At 39.3% G+C, this 25,424-nt stretch overlaps 2 protein-coding genes across 3 annotated transcripts in view; one reads left to right on the top strand and one right to left on the bottom strand.

Annotated features, from left to right (window-relative positions):
• The window catches only part of LOC145479963 (cGMP-specific 3',5'-cyclic phosphodiesterase-like), a 45,152-nt gene extending 20,254 nt beyond the window's left edge, over positions 1–24,898 (bottom strand). Inside the window, exons 1-11 of one of the 2 annotated variants that reach the window (XM_081458439.1) lie at positions 24,091–24,898; positions 19,976–20,065; positions 19,818–19,886; positions 19,068–19,157; positions 13,997–14,137; positions 13,507–13,571; positions 12,819–12,882; positions 12,214–12,261; positions 11,575–11,650; positions 1,987–2,054; positions 1,750–1,842 (exon numbers count right to left, since the gene is read on the bottom strand). In XM_081458439.1, coding sequence (XP_081314565.1) covers positions 1,750–1,842; positions 1,987–2,054; positions 11,575–11,650; positions 12,214–12,261; positions 12,819–12,882; positions 13,507–13,571; positions 13,997–14,137; positions 19,068–19,157; positions 19,818–19,886; positions 19,976–20,065; positions 24,091–24,696 — 1,410 coding nt within the window. In that variant the 5' untranslated portion in view covers positions 24,697–24,898. The remainder of the gene's footprint in view (positions 1–1,749; positions 1,843–1,986; positions 2,055–11,574; positions 11,651–12,213; positions 12,262–12,818; positions 12,883–13,506; positions 13,572–13,996; positions 14,138–19,067; positions 19,158–19,817; positions 19,887–19,975; positions 20,066–24,090) is intronic. The other variant, XM_081458441.1, reaches the window with a different exon arrangement.
• On the top strand, positions 7,155–10,678 carry LOC145479971 (uncharacterized). The gene has a single exon (XM_081458458.1). The coding sequence runs from the start codon at positions 8,539–8,541 to the stop codon at positions 10,591–10,593; it is 2,055 nt and encodes a 684-aa protein (XP_081314584.1). The 5' UTR covers positions 7,155–8,538; the 3' UTR covers positions 10,594–10,678.
• Positions 24,899–25,424: the final 526 nt, after the last annotated feature.

Below are 25,424 nucleotides of genomic sequence, written 5' to 3'. Positions count from 1 at the left end.
ACAAGAAGCAAGAAACTGATTAAATTCAATGGCTTAGTCCAGATATAACATGAAACAAATGTAAAGCAGTTTAAAGATTAAAAGAGCCGCAAAATGTGATAGGCTTGAAATGCACACTTATTGGCGTGCATGAATTACTTTCCATCACAGAATATATAACATAACATATATATATAACAAAAACCTTTCCAGCATTAGTCTGAACTCGTATGAAATGAGTTTGAATGTCAAATAACTTTGTTAAGTAAAGTTCCTCGGAAGAGGTTATCCTCGGAGACCCAGGAGCAGTTAGTGAGGAGGAGAGAAAGTCAAAGCGGCAGGGGAAAAATCGGCGAAAAAAAGTTGGAGAGAAAGCGAGGAGCCCTTACTGCGCCAGTACAAAACAGTTGTATAAATGCTGACTTCTTATTGGGCAGAAAAATCCTTTGCACTATTCTGGCCAATCGGCGGGCAGTAGGTCCACAGTTCGTTTCGTGTGTTTTAATACGAAGCCTACGTAAAGACTAGTTCTTTCGCCATATTTGTCTTACTTGTTCGACGAGATTTTACTCGAATAGAATAGGTATAAAATTCTAGCGTGCTTTCCCTCCAACTTTTCTTTGCCGATTTTCCCCCGCCGTTTTGACCTACCCCTGCCCCACTAACTGGCCCTGAATGTCCGACGATGGTTACAGGTAGGCCCACCAAAGGAATCAGAAGGGAGATGATTCCTGAATTTTTAACCAAATTAAAGCAAAGGCTCCTGATTAAGCGAACCGGATAAATGACTTAAAATACGTGAAGACATTCCTTGCAAAAATCGTAGTCGAGGGAAAAGGGAAACTGGTTCAAATGCGATGCATACTGTATGTTCAATAGTTTGACCGTTATTTGGAGTAGCATTATTCGTTAGTAGTAGAGTAGTGGAGTAGCATTATACCTTGTTTTGATAGTTGTCAATAGACTGATTTCCATATATTAAAATCCAGCTTTGCAACGAGACTTAGAGGACACAATCAAAGGAAACTGAATGAGCATGTTTATTCATTTCTTTTGTTTGTGTCCTCTAGGCCTCACTATCAAGCTGAATTTTAATATATCGAAAGTGGCCTATTGGCCATAACATGGACGTCCAATATCAAAGAGGGTGCATGTCTCTGTCAACCTATTAGCTGGAGTATGGCCGCCATCTTGCGCGACTCCGTCGTCGTCGTCGTGCGTGCGTGCCCATGAGCAATACCAGTAGCCATGATAACCATGAGAAAATCAATTCATGGGTTTCCTTTTCTTTCCTATATGGGTATGGGGCTCCGCTATGACGTGTTCATGTATACAGTGAAACCGTCGAAAATTTGCAACTGAAGATGACATAGGAATGTCGAAACATGTTTTGTAAAATGAAAAATGTCGTTTCCTTTTTAAAAATAATACGAACTGAAAAAAAGTTGGCAGAGTCATCCCAAATTTATTCATGTTGTACGTCCTAAAGTGTAATACAGCTTTTACTTAACTATCCGAAGGCAACGACTACCAAAAAATATCCGTTACTCAAGAGAAATTAACAGCCCCATTACAAACGTAATGGGGCTTGTTACCATTGGTACCCCCAACAGCAAGTTTTTCATTATCACATTCCAAACTATATTAAGTTAACCGACTCAAGATATCAATCTCCTTTAATTAGGATGTTATGAAGCACGAAATTCTGGCTGCACAATGCCACAACCAGGAAGATCATGCCATGCAAGTTTATTAAAAATAAATACGTACGTCCATGGCGACAGTCTGCTTGGCAAGAAGCTTACAAGCTTGCTCATACATTTGTGCATTGTGAATTCCAAGACCACAGAAAATGGCAAATGCCTGCAAAAAGACAAACCTTATCATTGGCTTACAAATACTTGGCCAGAGCACAGCTGTAATTGGCTAGTGCCATGACACAATAAACTGTTGACCTTGCAGTTTCAGTCGTAATTCCGTGGAACATAATCTGATATTTTTCTTTACCTCAAACAGACTCTCGTCACTCTCGGTGAAAGGTTTACCATTGTTCTTGTTTAGTAACTGTGCAACGCCTAAAATATGACAAAACCATGGCGTGAAAACACTTGTAACATTATTGAATATATTTTAAAGGGAACTGGTCAAAGCAAGTTTACATACTAGGAACCCACGTTTTGGAGGGGGGCTAACTTAAGAGGCCATGGGTCTCCTGACGGAGGTGAAGGGCTACTTAAGAGGCCATGGGTCTCCTGGCAGAGGTGGGGGCCGGGGCCTACTTACGAAGCCATGGGTCTCATGACAGAGGTGGGGGGGGGGGGGGCGCTACTTAAGAGGCCGTGGGACTCCTGATGGAAGCGGGAGGCTACTTTTAAGAGGTCATGGGTCTCCTAGCAAAGGTGGGGGAAGGCTACTTAAGAGACCATGTGTCTCCTTGCAGTGGTAAAAAGTCAGAAGTAACTTTCCCAGGTACGGAGCTGTATTTTAGCATATTCTAGACATCAGTGTCAGCAATTGCTTGGACAGAACAATGGAAATGATTTAAAAACCCATATTTCTGCAATTTGCACTTTCAAAATGTTTGTTAGGTATTCTAGAAATGTATATTGCACTGAGCTTTCCTACTGTGTATAAATATGCAATCAGAATCAGACATGCCCACAGAATTTCTTGAATGTAAATCAAATACATAGAGAGCAGAATCTAAGTCCTGTAACAAGGTCATGACATAACCCTGTGACACCATAGTTGCATAATTAAATTACTAGTGAAAGTATAATTTCATCCAAGCTGAACCAAGTGGCAAAAAAGGAGCGCTAGCATAGCCTGCAATGCAGGTGTATTTTGGCGAGCGAGCGCACGCATTGTGATATCGCAAGAGATGAAACTCAATCGCGAGCTAATACCGGTAACTCGTGAACACACAGAAAACGTCTGCACTGTAGGCTAGCGGTAGCGTTGCTTTCATGTTCGAATCCGATCACGCCTCGAAGAGTATTTACTCTGCATTGTGCCTGTCTGGGCGCTACTGCGTAGAGTGGATTGGTATTGCTGGTTTCCACCGCTCATGTGATCAAAACTAAAAATCGTAACCATTCAGTAGATAAGGTCAAGAATCTGGGATATAAAGATAATTAATATATAAACAACCTGGCCAAGATTTAGGCCTCTGCTGTATAAGACAAACATTTTATTTCTTTCGCTCACAAGATTATAGATAGCAACCTATTTACAGCCAAATAAATTTGATGCTTCAGCTTATTATAACAACTATAAGACATAAAATAAAATTCAAACTGCAAGGAAGCGTGTCATTGATTAAAAATCACGGAGGTCTGCAGTGAAGCATTCAGATTTCCACTGAGGATGGAGCTCATAGCAGTGTTACTATTCCCCTGGGATTCCCATGGAATACTGACCAACTGCAGCTTATTCCCCGTCCACCCCCAACCAGCATTTCATTAGTTCCCATTAGTTCCCATCAAGGTAACAAACACCCCAAGTCGAACATGGGATACAGTATCCATAGACCGCAGTGGACCATACTCAGATGGTCACTAACAACCTCGTTCTGATCGACAAGAGGACCAGATACCCAGTAGCAGAGCCCGTAGAATCAGCCAGCTACCAAGCAAACAAAGAGAGACTAAAACACATCTTCACCATGTATGGAACACCGAGAAGAATAGAGAGCAACGGTGGATCCCCAATCAACACTAAGAAATTCAGTGAATTGGCAACGCAAGAGAGATTCCAACAACATAAAGAAAGATCTCTCATCTAAGCGCGAATGGTGAGACATAGAGGTTAGTGTGAATGTTAAACAGGATGGAACAGATTGCTTACAAGCTAGTTTTCAAGGGAAAGATCGGTTTGAGAGACAGAATGCAATACAAGACATGCTAATTACTTACAGATCAATGCCGCACTCAGCTACAGGAATCACACCTTATAAGCAATGAGACAAGGAAGAACCAGCATTGGAAGAGACTGCAAGTTCACAGTCACAAGGACATTGTAGAAACTCCAACAGAAAGAGATCACCTACTCAACAACAAAAGAGAAACAACCCGCAGGTAACCACAAGTAAACATCGACCATCGACCAAGCATTAAACATCCAGCCCAGAAGGGAAAAACGCAGAGAAAGATACTCAAAGGACTATGTAATAAGCTAGCTAGGAGTCATTAATTGACAGTTAAAACTGTGTAGTTAATGTTGATTGAACATTACTAGAGTTGTGACCTTACGAGGGATTTAGGAGTAGGCAGAGGAATACCGGTCGTTTCGCCAACGTGTCAGTTTATTTAGCATTTACAAACTACACGCACAATCAATCAAATATATTTAGACTCAATGACGCTAGAGGTTAAATTTTGAACAGCAACTTCTACACGCGTAACCAAACAAATATGTTTACACTCAATGGCTCTTTAACTACACAAATGTTTAATAATTAAAAAGGTTTTTACAGGCGGTTCATAGTCTACATGGTAAAAGCCGTCGACGGTTTATAAAGTTTAGCTAATACAATCGAAAGTTAGTAGTTTTCACAGTTTTACAAATGCTGTAATTTCAAAATGTAAGTGCAATATAAAGTGAAGTTGAAGTTGAAGTTAAAGTTGATCGGCCATCGATCAATTAACGAACATTGTTTGACTTTGTTGCTGTGTGAGCTCAACAAGTAAATGTAATGATCAACACTTCTACGGGAAAAATCAAACAAAACATATTTAGACTCGATGATGGCTCTTTAACTACGCAAATGCGATCGGCCTCTGGGAGAGAGAGATTGGGGAGAGTGAAACGAACAATTTCGAACGAAACTAATACCCATGTCATCTTTCAAAGGTGGAATTTTATTCCTTCGGTAATTTATAAACACGTGTCAGACCTATTTCAAAAAGTATTATGGACGTTGGCGAACTGACATATAAGCGTTGGCCAACTGATCCAGGACATTGGCGGATCGACTTCATACGTTGTCGAACTGGTCGTTGGCGAACTGAGACGCTGGCGAAATGACCGACAGGTTTCTTTCACAGGTCACAGGTCACAGGTCACCAAAAAATATGGCAAAACGTCATAAAACAGATGCAGACAAGTGCGTCTCAAGTGTAACTATAACAGCTCTTTTCTGGAAAAAAAATTTGATCCAAAGAAAGCCAAGACTTATTTCTGTTGAAAACATAAATTGTTTGTAGCCTGTCGATGTAATATGAAAACGAAAGAGGCTTACACTGATCGGTGAATTATGCATTTACTTACGCGTGATTTGCGAACCAACGACTTTTGCGGGAATAATTGTTCACTTTTTTTGGAGATTTTAGCGTCATTAAAGCTCGTAAACTACACCAAACTAGATGTGAAACCTGCCCATTCCACGCGCTTACGGCTGGAGGACTGAGAACTAACCACAGCGACATTGAACCAGAAGGGCCTAGAATCTAGTCTGTCCCAATGTGTCACACACGGCATTTCGATGCATCAAAATGGAGGGTTCTGTATGTTTTGCGAAACGTGGATAGAATTTGTATTTTTATGTGACACATGATTTAGCCTTTGCATTTTTACGTGAAAAGTGATTTTTTCTGTGAACGTGGAGCTGTTTTCGACTTTTTTGTGATGCGTGAAAAGGCCAATTACTTATGCGTGAAATTGTTTTGAGAGGAGGTATAGGGGACCCTCTTGTTTCTGTTTAGTACATACTCGTTGTAAAGATTTCAAAAAAAAGATAGAAATGAAACAGTTCAATTTGCTATAATAATGAAGTATCTTATTACTATAAAATATGTTAACACTACATGTCTGAAAGCTACATTTCAACCCATTTCGTACATATACCACCTCTAGAAATTTTTTCATTAAAATTATAGAGTAAAACACTTTTAGTTAGGGTTTGTTACATGGAAACATCGATAAACCTCTCGGGAATCTCGGTAATTGTTACATCGCGAGTTTTACTGAGTATTTTTATTGTGACCTGTGACCTGTGATCCGTGACCTGTGGCCTGTGGCCTGTGACCTGTGACCTGTGACCTGTGACCTGTGACCTGTGACCTGTGAAAGAAACCTGCCGCGAAACGACCGGTGGGAATACGAAATCCATGGGTCGGTTCTGACTTGTTCCAAAAGCTACTGACAAAGAAAAGACATTCGGACAAAAAGTTTGGAAAACTGAAAGAAACAGGATTTCCAAAACAAGGTGACACGGTGAAGTCTCACGGTATACCAGACGCCATGTTGGTAGAGCTGACTTCATTGTGTAAGCAAGTCACGGTATTGGACTAGGCTAATGCGGGCAGTCTTCAAATGGTTAATCTCTTTTTAATGATATTCCCCCGCATGAGCCTCTACCGCGAGCTAGGTCCAGTCCAATACCAAGAATGTGGTCTAATTTGGAGCAGGGTGTACTCCACTGCCACCAAGTGTCGCAAGCCTTTTGATCAGGATTGTATGGTGGACTGGTTTGATTTTGTAATTATAAAGTTTCACTTGGATGTTACAGTTAACCCTGCTCTAAATTTGAAGTCCCTGACCTTTGTTATGATTTCACTTGAAAGCCTGGAGTCTTTCCTTCTGTACCACACAGAGTGACTACATATATCACTGACGTGAAAGCATTAGTTATGTATTATAATGTATGACATTCCACTTTTTCTTCACGTGAAAAGTAAAATTATCTATTCTTAAAGGTGTGTATTGACCTTAAGTATATAGATCGTTCTAGATACAATGGGTAACATTTCTGTACACCAAATGTGTCAGAAAGAGAGTTTAGTGTATTCTTGGTTCAGGTTATTACAATGAACTTAACACACAGCAGTTCAATTAACAGGTTGATCAACTAGCTTCATATCCCACTTCCAGCTGTAGTTACAGTTAAGGTGGCTCTATATAGTTTTTTTGGCGCGCGAGGCATGGGTGCGAATGGCGCGAGCGCGCGAGTATTTAAAAGAAAAGTAAAAAACAAAAATAAACATGTTGGCGAGACTTTTATCGCGAGTCGCGTTCCACTTACCGCTATCCTTTTTGACCAGAACAAGTGTTCATCAAAAAACGCCTAGAAATGTGTTTAAAAATACACTTCTTTTGTGTTCTCCTGACGTGGTTAAACTGAGAAGCCAATTCGCAGCACTTATCGCGCCGACATCAGAGAGAGAAGACGGTCGTACGCGAAGGAAGTCACAGAGTGGTCACGGTGTACTTTTTATGGTCGGAGGCTTCGCTTTGAGTTCCCTGGGCGATGAAACACCGAAAACAGCTGAAGAGTCTGCAAAGGCGCAACTGACACCGGAAACAAAACCACCATTGCGTGACGAGAAGGGTCGGTTCTCAAGAAAGAAACCCGCTCAAAGTGGAAACACGGACGACAGGACTCGTGGGATAAAGGAGTGGAGGGCAAAGAGGAAATTGGAGTTTCAAGGAATGGTCGAAGATTGGTCCCCACCGAAGAAAAGAGAAACCCGTTTAAGTCAGGTGTGGTTTAAATCTTGTTTTCGCTATACGTGGCACCAAGCAATTCCCTAAAAGTTTTAAGACAAGTGCTTCATCAAGACTTTCTTTGCTCTGAAATAGTTCTCAATTTGAACTTTTGTATTATACCACAGGTAGCTCAGAGCAAATTGTCAACATAATTATACCTGAACATTCTGACATTTCATTTTAAAATTCCAACATTTTTTGTTACAGTTACAACCTAATAATTACCATTAAAATGTATAAGTTTTAAATTTTTATCAGAAACAAACAAAGAAGGAAAATTGCATTCCACATGGAAGTAGAATTATGGACTTGGATGTTTTGAGAAGTTCATTGAAATGTTGTCAACACTGTAAAGCAGGTGAGAAGAAACATTTTTCTGCCTAAAGAAAATCAACACTAAAGAAAAGTCAAAATGAATTCTCAGTTTTATGGCAAGTACACACAGCTTTAAGGCTATAAAATTAACAGGTTTCCAAAATAGAATTATGAGGTTGATAATACATGTATATCTTCAATACATTACAAAACGTCTCATATGCAGTCAGCCATAAAAAGCCTCGGGTTGGTCCTTAAATTTTTGGGCAAGTTCCCTATAACAAGCGTCACACAATTGTTTGTCTATTGCGAGCAACAAAAATGTTTGTGATAAATTTGGAACGAACAAGCAGTTGTAAATTTGCCACAGACCACAAATTGCATTCACTGCATTTTGAAATGTTGTCAGTTTTTGCAAAAATTTACTTGTGCTCGTTTATTCCAAATTAAAGGAGAAAACACACTGCCAGAATAAAGTATCAGATCTTCCTGAGTATCAATAGATTCACTTTATTTTCAGCCAATTTGTCATTGTGGAACATAACAGCAGAAAAAAAATGTGGGTTAGCCTCAGTGTTCTCAGTTACCTGTGCAGTGTGTGGTACAGAGAATGTTGTCAAGACCTCCAATGAACACAGGAGCGGTCAAAGAGGTCCACTCAGTCAGGATGTTAATTCAAGTGCTGTTCTTGGGTGTCTACATACAGGAATCAGTGAAACCCACCTAAATAATTTACTGTGTACATTAAATATTCCCTCTATGAATCCAGTAACTTTCAAGAGTAGAGAAAATGAGATTGGGCATGCAGTAGAGCAAGTAAAAAAGAAAAGTTGCAAAACTGCAATGTCAGAAGAAAGAAATGCTGCCATCAAAAAGGGTGTAAAAGCAGATGACCAAGGCTGCATCAATATCCCCTGCTCATATGACATGGGTTGGCAAAAACAGGGAAAGGGGCATAACTCTTCAACCGGTCATGCTGCAGTCATGGGTTTAACTTATGGGAAGGTTATGGATTACACTACAAGAACAAAATCCTGCAGGGTTTGCACAAATGCTAAAAAAACTGGAAAACAAGCCAAGCAACACAATTGCCGACTCAATCATACAGCATTATCAAAAGCAATGGAGCCTATGGCAGCAGTCCATTTGTTCACTGAAAGCCTAAATTCTAATGTCAAACTATCTGTTTATGTCGGGCATGAAGACTCCACAACAGCTGCACATATAAAAGAGAAGGTCCCTTATGCTGTAGAAAAGTGGACAGACATTGTGCATGCCAAAAGATCCCTTACTACAAGGCTGTATAACCTAAGCCAATGTGGGAAATTTGTAAATTCATCAACTCTCTCACAGAAAGTTATCAACTACTTGGTCAAATGTTTTACTTACAGCATGTCTCAAAATAAGGGAAATCCATCAGCACTTCAAAAATCCTTACAAAGCATTCTACCACGTTCGTTTGGAGACCACAAAAATTGCAATGAATCATGGTGTGGTGCCAAGAAAGACCCTATTAACTATAAACACTCTGACTTACCCTATGGCAAAGATCTCTATGGTGATGACTTAAGGAAAGCTTTGGAGAGAATTTTTGATGAATATTGTACTGACATAGTAGTTGCAAAGTTGTCACCTGGGTCAAATTCGCAGAGAAATGAGGCCCTAAACAGTGTTATAGGCTCAAAAAATCTCAAAATCAAATACTATGGTGGAAGTGAAAGTAATGACTTCCGAGTGGCCTGTGGCATCTCGCAAGTAAACCTTGGATATCAGTACATTAGCCAAACACTTGAGAGCCTCAACATTGAACCTGGTATACACTGTATCAGCTACATTGAAAGGATGGATCACAAGGCTACCCAAGACAAACTAAGAAAAAACAGCATTAATTTCAAACGCCGAAGAGCTCAACTACATAAGCAGAAGTTAAATCTTGATGGTAAAAAACAAGCTAAGGAAGGAAACACATACCAAAGTGGAATAGGACTTAACCTGGATCCAAACAATTCTACCAAACTGATCCAAGAATTCGACATCATCAATTTGAAAATTTCAAGTGAGGAGCTGAAAAACTTTGAAACATGCATTCCTGAATTAACGATCAGACCAGTGGCGGAGAAATTTCCCTATGACAGAAACACTGTTTACAATTTCATCATTTACGATATTGAAACAAACACGTTTGGAAAAACCGCAGAAATATGCCAGCTTTCAGCAGTTGATCAATCAGGTTTGCACTGTTTCAACGACTATATATTACCTTTGAGGGATATAGATATTCATGCTACAAGGGTAAATGGTTTAAGTGTCCGAACAGTCAGAGGCGTCAGGACCCTGTTCGAAAACAATCAACCAGTCGAAACTGTGTCACTTGGAAAGTCACTCGAAAATTTTCTAGCCTACTTGGAGAAAACTGTCAGGCGTGTGAAAGGCGATAATAATATTTATACTGTTTTAATCGGGCACAACTCTCAGGTTTTCGATAATCCAACTCTTCTTCGTCAAGGTGGACATCAACTTTGTGAAAAGCTCTCCTCTCTTAACGTTTTCTTTTCTGACACTCTCCCTGTGATGAAGAACTTGGTCAAACGTAAACATCCCTCTCTGGTCTTACCGGATGGTTCCACAGTTAAATTAAATCAACAATCCATTTATCAGACACTTTTCCATGAGCCTTTCCCCGCACACGATGCAATGGACGATGTTAGAGCTTTAAGAAGAATAGTCTTCGACTCCCGTTTGAACATTTCAGAGGACATGTTGACAGAGAACATGTCAACAACACTACGCAGAAAACGACATGAAATACCTTGATCGTCGCTACGAACTCCTGCAGACGTTCCGAGGAACGCTGTATCATCCAACAAACGCGGAATTCCCCATCAAGCAACAGATTGCTGAAAAAATAGCCGGAAGTGGCATTTCATATCGAGATCTTAAGAATGTTTTTGAGAAGTTCGGAGCAAAAGGGCTTGTTGGCGTATTGTCTCTGCCTCCATCTTCAGCAACTAGCAAGGCTCCACGAGTGACAAAAACAACCCGTATTCTAGCCAAGATCGTTGAGCACTTCAAAGCAGTGGAGGAAACCACAAGTTAAAACACATTTCCATAAGTATTACAACACTTATTAGGTATACTTTTCGCCGTCGTGGGGAAAAATAAGCTTCTACATCTCGACTAATTTTCAACTAGCACGTGCGAAGGAAGCGAAACGTGAGCATGCGCAGTACCGTAACTTGAAGAATTTCTATTTTGATGACGTCACGAAAATACAGGGGTCTTTGGGTGATCTGAAACGCATATTAAGCGCGTTCCAGACGGTGAATTTTTTTGAAAATTGGCACATGGATAGGATTTTTCTTTTTCTCGCTGTTAAGCAAAAATCATCAAATTTTATACATACGTTAATGTAATATGCGTAAAAAACGAAAATTGCGAATTCCTCTGAAAATTATGTACAGATTTTCTTGTAGCTTTGTCAGTTGAAACTCCTTGTGTGTTAACTGTGTTTCCCCCAAAACAAAGAAAATTCACTGTGTAGAAACCTAGAAACACCGTCTAGAAGTCAAGCAGGTTAAAAAAACAAGCCAAGCATTTCTATCAGTAGTTGCCATAGCAACAACATTTAGGTTCTGAAAGTGTCTTCCATACGTAGCCTAAGGCTGTAGGTTTTTTATTATTGACCTTCTACCGAGTGCTATGTTATTAACATTTGCCAAGGGAGAAATTACTTATGCATATTTAATATCCAAAGCTTTGTGAAATACTATATAGAGCCACCTTAAAGTCACTTACCTACGATTTTCTGCTGTGTATCAAAAATTGGCATACAGAGAATTGACTTCGTTTTAAAACCACTTTCAACATCTGCCTAAAAGAAATGAAACAAAACAAGAGTAAGTGAAGAATACTTTTTATTTTAAATGTCTTCATTTACATGTGGCTAATTAAACAGCATACTTACAGGAGTGATAATTTCCCGGTAATTTAAAGGAAATTTAGTTGCCCAATTCAGCCAGCAAGAGTTTTGTTACTAGAGTAATGCCGTTTTAATTTCATTATTTCAAAGGTCTTCAAAGGTCTTCATACAATTATATAAATATTTGTAGATAATGTTCATGTACATGCATTTAGGATATCTAATGGCTAGGCTGAGCACAGATCAGACTTGTTTTTTTTTTTAAATTAGTTATCAACTTTGAAAGTAATTTAATTTCTAAAATTGATTTGAGGAATCCTAACCTCGTGCCACCCCTTTAATTCACCTAAATATAACACCCCCTCTCACAATAGAGGTACTGAAGCTGCCAGTTCATTATAGATGACTCAGCAGACTACTTCTTGGTAGTGTGCTCCCATGCCATCTGGACATGTACTGTACTGGCTGGAAATAGGCAACTATACAACATGAGAATCATATCAATCAGTTTATACCTCAGGATTAAAACGACTGTCAGCATAAGCATCAGGGATGTTTACAGCCTAATAACAAAACAACACATGTTAGTTGGTTTTAATACATCCATCCTCTCTTTTGCAAGCTCTTTCTTAGAATAAAGAGGTTTGTGGGCTCCCTTTTGGTTAACTAATAGTAAAGTGTTAAAAATATTGGAGTCTTCACTCTTCTTAATTATAAATTCAAATATGAAGAAGAAAATGATAACTTCAAATTTCATCTTGTTGAAATTAATTTAGTACGTATCTCTGGGGTGCACATTTTTCAAGTAGGGCCGCAAGCCTTTTTTTGGCCTTAGATCACAAACAAACTTGAAGGTTTGAAGTAGTCAGTGTATTGCAGCTGCAATGTCACTGGTAATTAATTTACTTTAAACATTTTAAACGTCTCTAAAATCAACGTTAATTTTGATTGTGTTCATCACCCTGACATCTCGGATTTAATTCTTGTAAAATTTACAGTCCTGGCATGGTCATTAAGAAAAGAAACAAAGTGGTTGAATTATACATAAGCGACATCCTGTTAACTTCCAACAGGAAAAAAAGGAGTTACAAAATAACAATTTCAAATAGATTATCTTTACCTTGCCACTACCTGCCACTAATGCAGCAATTCCTGTATTCATTGACCAGTGCGTTTTACTTGTTCTGCAAAAATAAGGTGGTATCAAACTACTGTATTACTTCATACCGATTACCTAAATAACAACAACAAATAAATGCTTTTCATGGTTAAATATATTTAGCTCAATTAGTTCAATCTCTCAAAATCTGATATCAAAACACAATTGAAAAATTTTGCCTCTCTCGCCTCTCACTAAATTGTAATCAAACAAGAAAGGAACTTTCTGAGGGAATTAAGGGAAGTGTTCCATGTACAAACTGTTTACTGCAATGCTAGACCTTCATTTTCATGATGTAAAAGGTGAATTTCTTGTGGTATATTCCATGAGTTATAAACAAAACTGAAAAATGCGCAAAGCCTTCGATCCAGTCCAATACTAATAGTCATTACCAAAGAAAATCTTTAATGACATTCCTCACTACTATCACCATACGATATAAGTATTACAATGAGTCGCTCATACACAAGCACGTGCCAAATTTCTGTTGTTTTCACCATGATGAAAATTATGAAATGCACTTGAACCTAGTGTCAATTTCGTTGGTTATGCTTGGAGAAGATTTGGTTTAGATCTGGGACAGTTATTGGCATATGTCTAATAATAAAATATTGCTTATTAACTTATTAAACATTTTTATTAAACCTACGTAGGTCCTGTCTCTTCCACAGCTCCTGGATGTAGATCAAATGCCTTGGAGAATATCACGTCTTGCTGTGTAGAAACAGGTCTTAAAAATTATGTACAAACTCTGTTTAATTGCTATTTTATACTTCCTTCATAACAGCTATATGAAATTTGGTATCTATATATGTTGTATTTCAATACTAACCCTCGTTACAATTTGACATTTTCCATTGTTTCATACACATTATAATTGATACATGTATTGCCATAACCAAACCAAAAGAAAATACCAGATTATACCAAGAATAAAATTGAACCACAACACATATTTTATTGGATACATAAAGTCACTTTGCGAAAATTCTTAAATCATTCCATGAAAATATTTATATTTACTTTGCTTTTTGTCAACAACAGTTCCAGCTACATACTGCCTGCAGCTGTAGCCTTTAAACACCTTGTTTAAATTGAATTTCAGTACATTCTATTCACCAGCTTCAAAGTATACCTACACTTTCACATGAGTCATCAATAAGGAAAACCATACATCTTTCAACATCAAGTAATTCTTGTGCCTCAACCATAATGTTATGAACACATATATCAAGGTTACTTTGCTCTTCAAATATCCCACGTGCTAGTTGAAGGAGAATCTGCAATTAAATCAACAAAACTACACTGTACTTGTTAATGTTACAATAGTACTAATTTTGTTCAGATGTATCTTCTTTCCATACAAAACAAAACTGCTTACTGTATTAAACTTGTGTTAATTTTGTGCAGATCTATCTTCTTTCCATACATCTACTTCGGGTACTTTTTTCATCTTATAATTATTATAGTCAGACTACTTGCACCACTTTGGGAGGTGCGGCTACCTCATGGCTAATGCGCTGCATTCCGGATCGAGCGGTCCGAGTTCGAGCCCTGGCCGGAGACATTGTGTTGTGTTCTTGGGCAAGACACTTTACTCTCACAGTGCCTTAATCCACCCAGGCGTATAAATGGGTACCGGCGAATTTAATGCTGGGGGTAACCGTGCGATGGACCAGCATCCCATCTAGGGGGGAGCAGATATACTCCTAGTCCCTTCATGCTACAGAAACTGGAGATAAGCGCCAGCCTGATGGGCCACTTGTGTAAAGAGCCATAGTGTACAGATTTGTTTGTGATTCTGCCCGTTCATATATATATTATTACATAATTCCTATATCCATTTGAAATAAAAACTACTGCAGACAATCCGAGACAATTTATAATTGTGCCTGCAAAGATCTGCAATCACATGGCACACAATTTTACGATGAGAAGATGTTTGCATCAAACCTCCTTAATTAAGGATATTAAGGTTTATGAAAGGCTTTTTCCCTCTAACACATGGCATTTAGTTAGTAATGATTCTCAAAAGTTTCTAAATATATTTTTGGCCAAGCCTCTTTATGCGAGGCCAGAGAGATTCCCGCCAAAAAATCCAAAACCTGGCATAATGCTCTAATATGATATTTATTAAATGCGGTCTTCATGTGTTTTGTAATGTAACATGGCAAGTGAGGATGATGGAGAGTTTTTCTCTTTTTTTTATTTATTTCTACCACATTAACTTAATAATGTGTTTTTATGAAGTAAGCTTAAATTACGCAGATATTTTACGACTGAGATTATTGCCATTTTTCTTTTGAATTACCGGATTTTGGTAGCTGCAAGAGAGCTAGGGAAACTTATGTAAATCTTCATTTAGTTTGCAAAGAGTTGTGATTTTCCATCTCGTTACGACGAGATGAAGGGTCAACGGATCGAGATTTTCGGGACTCAATCAAACTTTCAACTTAACTGACCCGTAGTGCTCATATTGTGTGATCATATGACATGTAACGTATGGTTGGCCATTCGTTTCAAAATTACGACAGAGTATACGCGGGTTTTTCTGCCGCGTATACTTGTTTACATACGTTACGTATGGGCTTTAAGCTCATGTATACGACCATTTAGATCGCGTATATACGCATTTTTAAATGGCCACATATTTGCGTAAATTCAAGCGCGGGGATATGCGAAATAAATGCCCAAATATACGCGTCCTTCAAGGACCCATCTATACTCGTGCTAAAATGCGCGTATATGCGGGTCTCGGAAACTACGTTTTATATGCCAGCACGAAATGTGCCTTTTAAGAGAATGGCTGTTCGTGTATGATAGCAATGAAAATTACTTTAACTAGAAATCGTCAATATGGCGGCAGTGGTAAAGTGCCTTGTCTTGGTCTATCTGCTATTAAATGTTTGTTACTGCAGCTCTCCAGTGAATGAACCTCTAGAAGCAGTTATGCGTGTTTTGAATGACTGTTCAAGATTTTATCCTAACACTAATCGTCGTGAAGTTGTTGTGGATTACTCTGTACATCGTTTAGTGGCCTGCGTAGCTTGGCGGTTTTTAGGCAATTTGAACGCTAAGAAAGCGGCGAAGCCGCGATAACGAGCGCCAAATGCGGCGTAGCCACGAGGAGCCTGGGGGGTTCCTGCTCGTTTTCGCGGCTTTGTCACTTTGTGCGCTCGCGCTCAAATTGCTTAAAAAATAGCTAAATTGCAAGCTACGCAGGCTAATCCTTTAGTTGACTCGTTGGACAGAGGTACCAAGGCGAATGCTGAGAGGATACGGCCGCTAGAATCGCTGGTGAGACAAATGCAACGTTTACTACTTAGATGGGAAATGTTTGCATGAAGAGCAGTTCCATGCACCTCAGTGTACTCTTATTAGGTCTTTGCCAACTGTATCAGCTTCTAATGGAAGAGTGGGTCGTCCAGCCTATGATATATCAATACCTCAAGGGGAGTTTAAGGAAACAGAATGTGAATTTAGTGTAAGTCCTATTGGGTCTTCACCAGATAATTCATCTGGTTGGGTGTTATCATCAAATGTGTCCCTGGCAGCTAGTATTTCCAGTATTACATACATCTTGTAAAATCACTGGGTTCACCCGTGTTGGTTGTGCGTACAGCATGGTTATTCCATGCCTCACTAACTAGGAGGTTTAACTGGTTGTTAATTCTGGAAAGAAATATGTAATACAAACAGAACATATCGATTATGCTGGTCGATTCCAGGATGCCATTTTCTTCCATCTGGTAGAACAGAGTGTAGTAGAACTGACCGACTTCAACAAAGACTTCTCTCCAGAGACGCTCAATTCACTGGTTGCGTACAGACAACCCAGCAATTTTGCTTCCCCTATTAAATCCCCTGTGTCATAGCATAGCTCCTCCTACCTCTAAATTTTCATCCCCTTCGTCTGAACACACTCTAGGCGACAACCCATAACTTTACACAGCAGCTAAGAAGAGAGTGAGCCCAGTCGCAGCAGAATTGTTTGTTGCACAACTTTAAGTCTAAAGCCCTATCAAAACCACCGTGTATTACAAACCTCTAACTGATAAGGCAGTGTAGTCCATTAATGTGCCAGAGAGAATTAGGTCCCCTGACGCTGTCAACACGCCTTGTGATGGTATTGAACCACCTCAAATCAGACCCTGCTGGGTCAGTTCGAAAAAACCGTCCTTTCCCTTACACGCTGATGCTGAACATAGATATTTCTACTTCACAAATGACCCAGCATGATACTGATACCAGAATTGGAAAACCCACGTCAGTCTTATTTCTCGGGTTGTTCGAAAGCCGGTTAACGCTAACTCAGGATTAAAAGTTAACACAAATATAAATTTTTCTCTATAAAAATGTCGTCCACTGCTTACGATATATGTATTTTGCGATTACTCAAGTTCAAAACTGAACTGCAAACATTTCCCAGCTATGTAGTAAGTATTGAATTTGTCTCACCAGCAATTCAAGAGGCAGAATTCTCCCCGCATTCGCTTGGACACCTCTGTCCTAAACGGTGAACAAAATCCACAGTAATTTCACGACGAACGATCAAGTTCTCTGCCATGTTACGATTAGCGTGAGGATAAAATCTTGAACAGTCATTCAAAAGACGCTTAACTGTTTCTAGAAGTTCAGTCACTGGGGGAGCTGCAGTAACAAACATTAAATAGCAGATAGACTACGACAAGGCATTTCACCACTACCGCCATATTGCCGATTTTTAGTTAAAGTAATTTTTATTGCTATCATACACGAAGGTCCGTTCTCTTAAAAAGGCACATTTCGTGCTAGAACATACAACGTAATTTCCGAGACCCGCATATACGCGCATTTTAGCACGAGTATATATGGGTCCTTGTAGGACGCGTATATTTGGACATTTATTTCGCATATCCCCGCGCTTGAATTTACGCAAATCTGTGGCCCTTTAAAAATGCGTATATACTCGATCTAAATGGTCGTATACATGAGCTTAAAGCCCATACGTAACGTATGTAAACAAGTATACGCGGCAGAAAAACCCGCGTATACCCTGTCGCAATTTTGAAACAAATGGCCAACCATAGTAACTTAGCCTGCGTAGCAGTCTTTTCCGTTTCCTCTCAGCGGGAGAAAGCGATGGCCAAGGGGAAGACGCGCGAACGCATGGGGCGAGAGCAAAAAGTTAGGAACGAGGGGACCACTAATTTGTTTGTTACCTCTGTCCCCGTGCCCTCGCGCGACTCCCGCTTGCCTGAAAGGAAACGGAAAAGACTGCTACGCAGGATACATGTAACTAAACATTCGCATTTTGTTGCTTTAATCGTACATAAGCTAAGCTGACATCTTTTTTTCCTTTTGGAAACTGAAAACAATGCTTAGAAACATAAAAAGGTCGGTTCATTTATCTCCGGGTTTGTCGCTCACTCATTCAAATTAAACTATTGTGAGTGTTGCACTGCCATGAGCTACATATTTGTGTGTAAATAAGCTTATAAACCAACTTCGAATTATTATTGCCAGGCGGATTGGTTTTATAGCAACACTTTTGAATTGCTCGAAACAAGCGGTCGTCCAGTCGTTCGATTTTACCGGGGAAATATTTTCTTAATGCAATTAAGAGCCTGGTTCCCCGAGGAAAAAAACAACGGACAACCGGCAGCCAATAAATAAATCTGTAAATGAATCTTTGGTGTCAGTGCTTGATTTATGTTGTCGATATATCATCCCCAGCTGATAATTACCTAAAATTCGCCTGACTTGAACGTTTCCCTGTTATTTGCATATTACATAATAATAATAAGTCTAATAATAAGAAATACAATAATAATAATAATAATAATTATAATAATAATAATAAAACAAAAACAGAAAAAAACAAACAATCAAACAAGTGACTCGCAAAAAAGGCTCGCGGCTAACCGTTATTGTCCAGATAGTTTTGGTCAGTTTTAATAAATCCAGTCATGATCACCACCCATATGATGAACGATGATGATGATGATGATGATGATGATGATGATGATGATGAATGATGACCTGCACAGATGTACCAAGCTAATCACAAGATGTGACCTTGAAAGCCTTTGCATTTGCTAGGAAAGTATTTGCCAACTAATGGCCTTGTTTAACAGTAGCAAGTGACCAAGTCAACAGCTCCTTAATAGCTAGTAGTAGCTAATAAGTGAGCTATATTTTGTATTAGACTCATTTAAAGCTGAGGTTTACCTGATTTCTTTTGTACTCTTGCACTGAAATTTCAAAGAGTTGTGCATTCGTAATTCCAATTCCACAGAACGTCAGATAATTCTTAAAAACCTAAAATTCAACAAAAGAAACTTAAAAAAAAACTATCGATTTTATAGTTGTATAGAGCACATGGGCCAAAACCAGTGTGCAATGCGCTGAAAGTCGACTGCAGACTGTGAACTGCCTACTGAAGACTAACCCTGGGGTTATTGTGCAGCCGGCTGGAGCAGGTGTACAGTATGGGTTGAGAGCATGAATACAAGCTAGCTTACAGCACTCTGTTCAGCCTGAAGAACACTTGGTAAGCCTAAATATCGCTCACGGTAGCCTGGTTTACGGTTAGCTCTCATAATGGCAATGGCAACTTGCAACCCCCCCCCCACCCCCCCCCCCACCCACCCACACACACACACACACACACACACACACACACACACACACACACACCTCAACTCTCAACTTTCATTCTGCTATTTCGTCTTAGCGCTGGTGTTAGACCTGCCGCTAGGCTACTCAGTGCGGGACCCAAGAATTTTCTGAATGGACCGCATTAAGTATGTCATCAAACTTCTACAAAAGAATCCAGGACGCGGAGCAAAGTTTGTTGAGGATGAAAACCACCTCGCTAAGAGTTAGACAAGCAGAATCCCCACAGAACCATTTCGACATCATCACCGCCATTTTGAAACCCTGCTGATAACGAGCCAAGAGCTGAGTAGGAGTGCTCACCTCTTCATCCTTTTGTGTAAACTGGTGCTCTCCTGATTTCTTGTTTATGATCTGTGCCACTCCAATGACCTGGACAGAAACAAACTCTGGTTGAGTGATCGGTTGGTAAATTAGTGAAGAAATAATTTATTTTTTCAGTGATTGCTTTTTCAAGGTACCTCTCCGTCATGGCTTTTAATTGGCATGCATAGAATACTGTGAGTTTTGTAACCAGTGGTCTTGTCGATTTGAGCATTGAAACGAGGATCCTGAAACAAGAAATTGAAATGTTTAAGAAGAGAAAAATCGTATTCAATAGTTAGTTCTTCAGGCGAATAGCAAATTCAGCTTATTAATATCGGAAGATAAGGTATCAATATTCTATTGAAGGAATTGTTATCAACTGTATCAACAGAACACAAATGTCAGCCCGCGGTTATCCAAGGCAAGTATAACATACACACCAAAACTTCTTTTTCCAGAAAGGAGTGAGCAGAGAAAAACGTGTGCACTGGCAGTTTTCTTGTCTCTTCCCTCTTGTATTGCCGCTAGTTTCCTGAACTCTGTCTCTTCCCCGCTTCTCTTGAGCAAACCTAACCTTACCTTTTAGATACGCTTCGGCGGCACATCAGGCGACTTTGGTCGCGCCATGGTTCGTGACCAGACGAGCCTGATATGCCGCTAAAGCGCACCAAAAAGGGTGCGATAAGATATTTACCCAAACCAGCCAAAATTCAGGAGATTTTCGTTACGGTAATCTGCACATAAGGCAAGTTGTGTTGAACGCCTTGTCATATACTTTTCTGATCTTCAACACTTTTGTCTACAGTTTCTCATCAGCCACTGAGTTAACTCGTTTGTTTGGAGTTTCATTTTCAGAATTTTCAAAGACCAAATTCTGGAAACAAACAGTTTCAGGACTGTCGGCAAACATCGCGCAGTTGACGAGCGCCAGCCAATTCAGTTTGGCGGGAAAGTTTTGACACCTTTTAACCCCGAAAACAAATATTAAAACCTCCCGTCAATTTGAAGGTTCAATTTGGGCGTAAAATAACGTGACAGTGAAAATCCACCTATAATGCTAAACACGCTTTAAAAAGTTTGGCGCAATTTTCAGGATTCGCGCGCGATGCGTTGCGTAATTTACGCTATCGTACCCTTGTTGACGATAAAAATTAACCTATGCGGAGCAGGCAAGAAATCCGGATCTCACAGCGAATGTGGACCGTCCGGATCCAGTAGTGCTTTCCATTATGTCAAAGATTCTGGAAATTTCGGTCGGAAGTAAAATGGAAGGGTCCGTTTCGGTTCGCTCCGACCAGAATATTCGGGGCCACCTCTGGAGGTTGTCCGCTTCGACCGGTCGGACCGGTACGACTGAAATTTGCCGTTCCATTTTGACAAACCGGTTCATTGCCCTACTTCTCTTAGAATTTGTCAGTACTGCTGTTCTAACCAAATTGAGAATGAAATGCATTTCTTATTTCATTGTGACCGATACAATAATATTAGACAACAAGTCACAAATGACATCATTAAGAAATATCCAAAATTTGATTCCTTTAATAACACAGAGGAAACAATATTTCTATTTAACAATGCTGACACTTTTATTTGTAAAAAACTAGGTTACTTTACATATTAAGCACTACAAATAAGAGAACTTTGTAACCCTAGAACTTAAAATGAAGAATCTTGTAACTAACTATGTTTATTTTTCTTTCTTGTTGCTGTTGCAATTAGTTTCGTTTTTGAATTTTTTAAAATTATTTAGCGATTCTGTATTTAGGTAACACCATCTATATGGGAATACCAATAAATTGTTGTTGAATTAAAGTTCTCCCAGACTAATTCCGTCTTCTTTAAAAAATTCGGATTCTTCTCGACACAAGCTAGATATACGTAAGTTTATAGCATTTGTCACGCAGCTCTCTGGTCGATCGCTACTAAAGCAAATAATTCTCGATCGGTTTTGTCTTTTCAGGAGGCGTTACTCAATGGAATAGCTTTCGCATTTTGTCAATCATGTTTTTCAAGCCAAAAATTTACGCTCTGATTCACATCATGAAGCAAGTAGACCTCTCCGACTTAAGTCGCTCGCGCTCGCGACTTCGTCGCTCCAAGATTACCCTCTCGCTTTCCCTCTCAAGGATTAAGAAAAGGTCGACTTGTGGCAAGTCTAGCTTAATCTCAGCAACTTTGAATTCCCCACTCCCCAATCCTCATTCTCCTTTCTCCATTCTTCGTTTTAGTGACATCCTTTCATAAGAGATTAATGCTTTCATTATGAAGACCGCGGCTGTCAAGTTCTTCATTACAATATTAATAAAAAAAAAAAAAGAATAAGGCGAGAGTTGTTTGTGGAAATAACACCACTGTTTGCATATGTTATTTTGAATTGCATATTGCAATCTAAACTGAAAGCGAAAAGAGCACGTTTTTGGTTTCAAAATGTTTCATACTTCGTTCGTTTCAACATGTTTCTTATAGTGACATCAGAAGGAAAGAGAACTGCGGTATTGCTTTGAAAGGGATTATTTCAAAAATATGAAAAATTAATGATTTATATTGTATTAATGGAAAGGGTTCTTTTTATAATAGATGTCGGCTTTAAAAGAAAAGCGGAAAATTTCTCTCCGACCGGGAAAACCAGACTAATATATGCACAAATGTGTTATTTAATATTCTAACAAGCGACGACAATTCGGGGTTTCAGTTTTAAGGCCCCTTAGTTATCAACAGCTTTTGGCTGTTAAGCAATCGATAGTAAATTATCGCTTTTTATTAACGGCGTTATTGTGAGAGTTTTTCTGTCTGTTTAGGCTATGAAAAAGTCGAAAGCGTGTTTCGCAGTGGTTCGCGGCGGCAATAGCACTACATTACTTGGAGCTTTTTAACAAATAATATTTCATATATTCCCGAAACTATATTTCTTTCTTCTGCCTATACGCAATAAGTAAGTCAGGTGGTTATTATCCGTTATTGCACACGGAGTAATATTTCATGATAAAGCTTTCCCAACATATAGGAGTTGATTGTTTTGTTTTGTTGTTTTTTCTCCTCCTTCTTGTTCTCTTTCATTTATTCGGGAATGCTGGTAGGTCTAAGACAGCGGAATATGAATCCAACAAAAAAATTAACTGCAAGGGAAATTCAGTCGATTCATGACACATCTCTTGAGGCCGCAACGTTAAGTCTACTTGAAAATAGAGGATGGACCAGGAAAATAGTACTAAGTCGGCAGAAGGAGTTATGGGAATTTTCATCGAAAGAACTAAACAGAAACCACATTGTCGCTGCGCAGCTTGCTCTTGCGGTATGAAAATCGTGATCCTTCAAAACATTTTCAATTTTGTGTTACTTCAGTGGCGCGTTAGACTGCTGTATCGCATTAAAATTCGCTTGTACGTGCCCGGCCAAACATTTTTAGTACTGAGAATCCGAGGGTGTTTGGAAAAGCTTTCTTCCGTTCGTTACCAATTTGCTCCTTTCCATCTTTATCAGTAACATTTATTATTAGTGTTCCATAAAATCGATTAAATTTTCTTTAACTTTCTAGGCGCTATTTCGGTAGAGGAACAGAGTATTTAAGCTTAATAACATAGTCGTGCGTTGGGTCCGGGCCCAGCGCAAGATTTTCCCTTCCATTCTAACGCTTCTTTAGCTCCTCTGACATATTGCAAAGGAAGGTATCTTAACAAGAATTTGCCATAGTTTTACGAGATAAGAGAAAAGATAGCATATCTATTTTGGAAAGTAAATGGACCGCGGTGTATTTGCTTCCTAGTGGAGCTGGCACAAGATAAGCAAAGTTTCAAAGAGCGCTCATAGCACCATTGGTGCAATGAGCAAGGCATGTGTACAATGAAAGAACAAAATGATTCTTCACACCATCAGGTCGACCTTTTGTTGTTAGCTTACACAGTGATCCGAACTCCCCGGCCCCTGTTAAATTGACTTCCGCCAAAGTAAACGAGTTTCCTTTTATAGGCCAGCAGTAAAAGAAAACGTTTATTGATTTTAACAAGCTTTGTTTACCGACGCGAAAAGCAAATTTACACGACAGCAATATTACCATATTTATCGAAAGACGCTGGATATTTCCCGATATTTCTTACGATTTTAAGCTAGAATTTGACAATACATGTCAGCAGACTTATGAAATTATAAGTATTGCCTGATGTTTCGGGGAGATATACCTGACTTGCGGAACAAGATATTATTTTCTGTGAGTATTGTGTTTTTCGAATAACTTTATTGCCATTGTAAACTTGAAAAACGATTGCGAACTTACCGAATATGCATCTTTAATGTTGATGGTGTCACCCGTAGCAGCAGCATGTCCTGCGATACCAACTCCCAAAGGCACGCAAATTTCATCTTCCTCCGACCTTATTGACTCTTCGAGCGTTGATTCAGATGTCACGTCGAACAGCTTAGATACCAGAACCTTATTTTCACGCGAACCGCGCACAAGGAAAAGCGAACAGCGATCCGAATTTGTAAGTATACTGACATTTACAAGGATTTTGTGGCTTAACATGTTGATGTCCAGTTCGTTAGCGATGTCTCTGATTAACTCCATAAACAGTTCTTTCTCATCCAAATCTTCCAGTTTAGATTTACTGCGCGGTAGGGAAGGTTTCCTCTGATCGCGCGCCGATCCGAACAACGAATTCAGCTTACCATCTGTTTTGAGAATTATTTGAGGTTTTACACTGTCTCTGTGGAGGTGATTCACTTGCATGGCGCGCAATCCAGGCCGGTGCGATCTGCTGCTCATCCAGTTGTCAACCATAGAAGACGTTGCCTTTCGTTCGAAGTAGCTCTTGGCAAACTCATGATGATCATCCAAATATTTCTCAACTAGGTCGTTCCTCAGCGTCATGCCGTTTGCCATTGCAACCAATTTTTACCTGTGAGTTGCACCTGGTCTTATTTCAAGGGGGCAACAGCTAATCGCTGATAGCAGTCTTTGAATGGTTTTTGTAGTCCTATCCATGTCAACATTTCCGACAGAATGTGTGACACAGAAAGTGATTTGGACGTACGTCATAATGGTTAATAAACATTTACGAATGTGTTTCTGCGCGCGCAGCCCTCACGCAGGTTCCTTTTTTTGTAGTTTAGCGAAAGGAAGAAACTTTGGGATACCTACTTTATAACTTTCGCTACGTTATCAATGTATTTAAGCACTGAAAAGAAGCGGAAGACTGTAAAAACAATAGTCACCTTTGTTTTCAGATGAAGCAGAAAATGTGAATTAATAATCACAGTATGAGGTGTTTAGTTTCACAATCTTTCAGTAATATTTTCTAACGGAAGCATCAGCACTTGGTGGGCCTCACACCACTTCTTGTGGCTCTTGTTTCGCGCATTAATCTGAGAATCGGGATCTCGAGCTCCTAATGAGAGAGGAGAACGAGAAAAGACATCGTGTCAATTCGTGAGTCTGTTTTGAATTGACGTTTTCCGCTTCATAGATTACAATAATTTGCGTTTACTTTTGATCGAGTTCAAATGGCCTTGATTTTTTGTTTTGTTTCGTTTTGGTTTCTTTGTTTGTTTTTCACGTACTTTTTTGTTTTTGTTTTTGTTTTTGTTTTTTTAGAAAATTTTCATAAATCT

This window comes from Orbicella franksi, chromosome 2 (assembly GCF_964199315.1).
Source record: "Orbicella franksi chromosome 2, jaOrbFran1.1, whole genome shotgun sequence".
Lineage (NCBI taxonomy): Eukaryota > Metazoa > Cnidaria > Anthozoa > Scleractinia > Merulinidae > Orbicella > Orbicella franksi.
This window is presented reverse-complemented; position numbering and strand designations above follow the sequence as displayed.

Excerpts from the sequence above, each read along its gene's own strand:
- LOC145479971 (XM_081458458.1), top strand. The coding sequence starts at position 8,539 with ATGAATCCAGTAACTTTCAAGAGTAGAGAAAATGAGATTGGGCATGCA.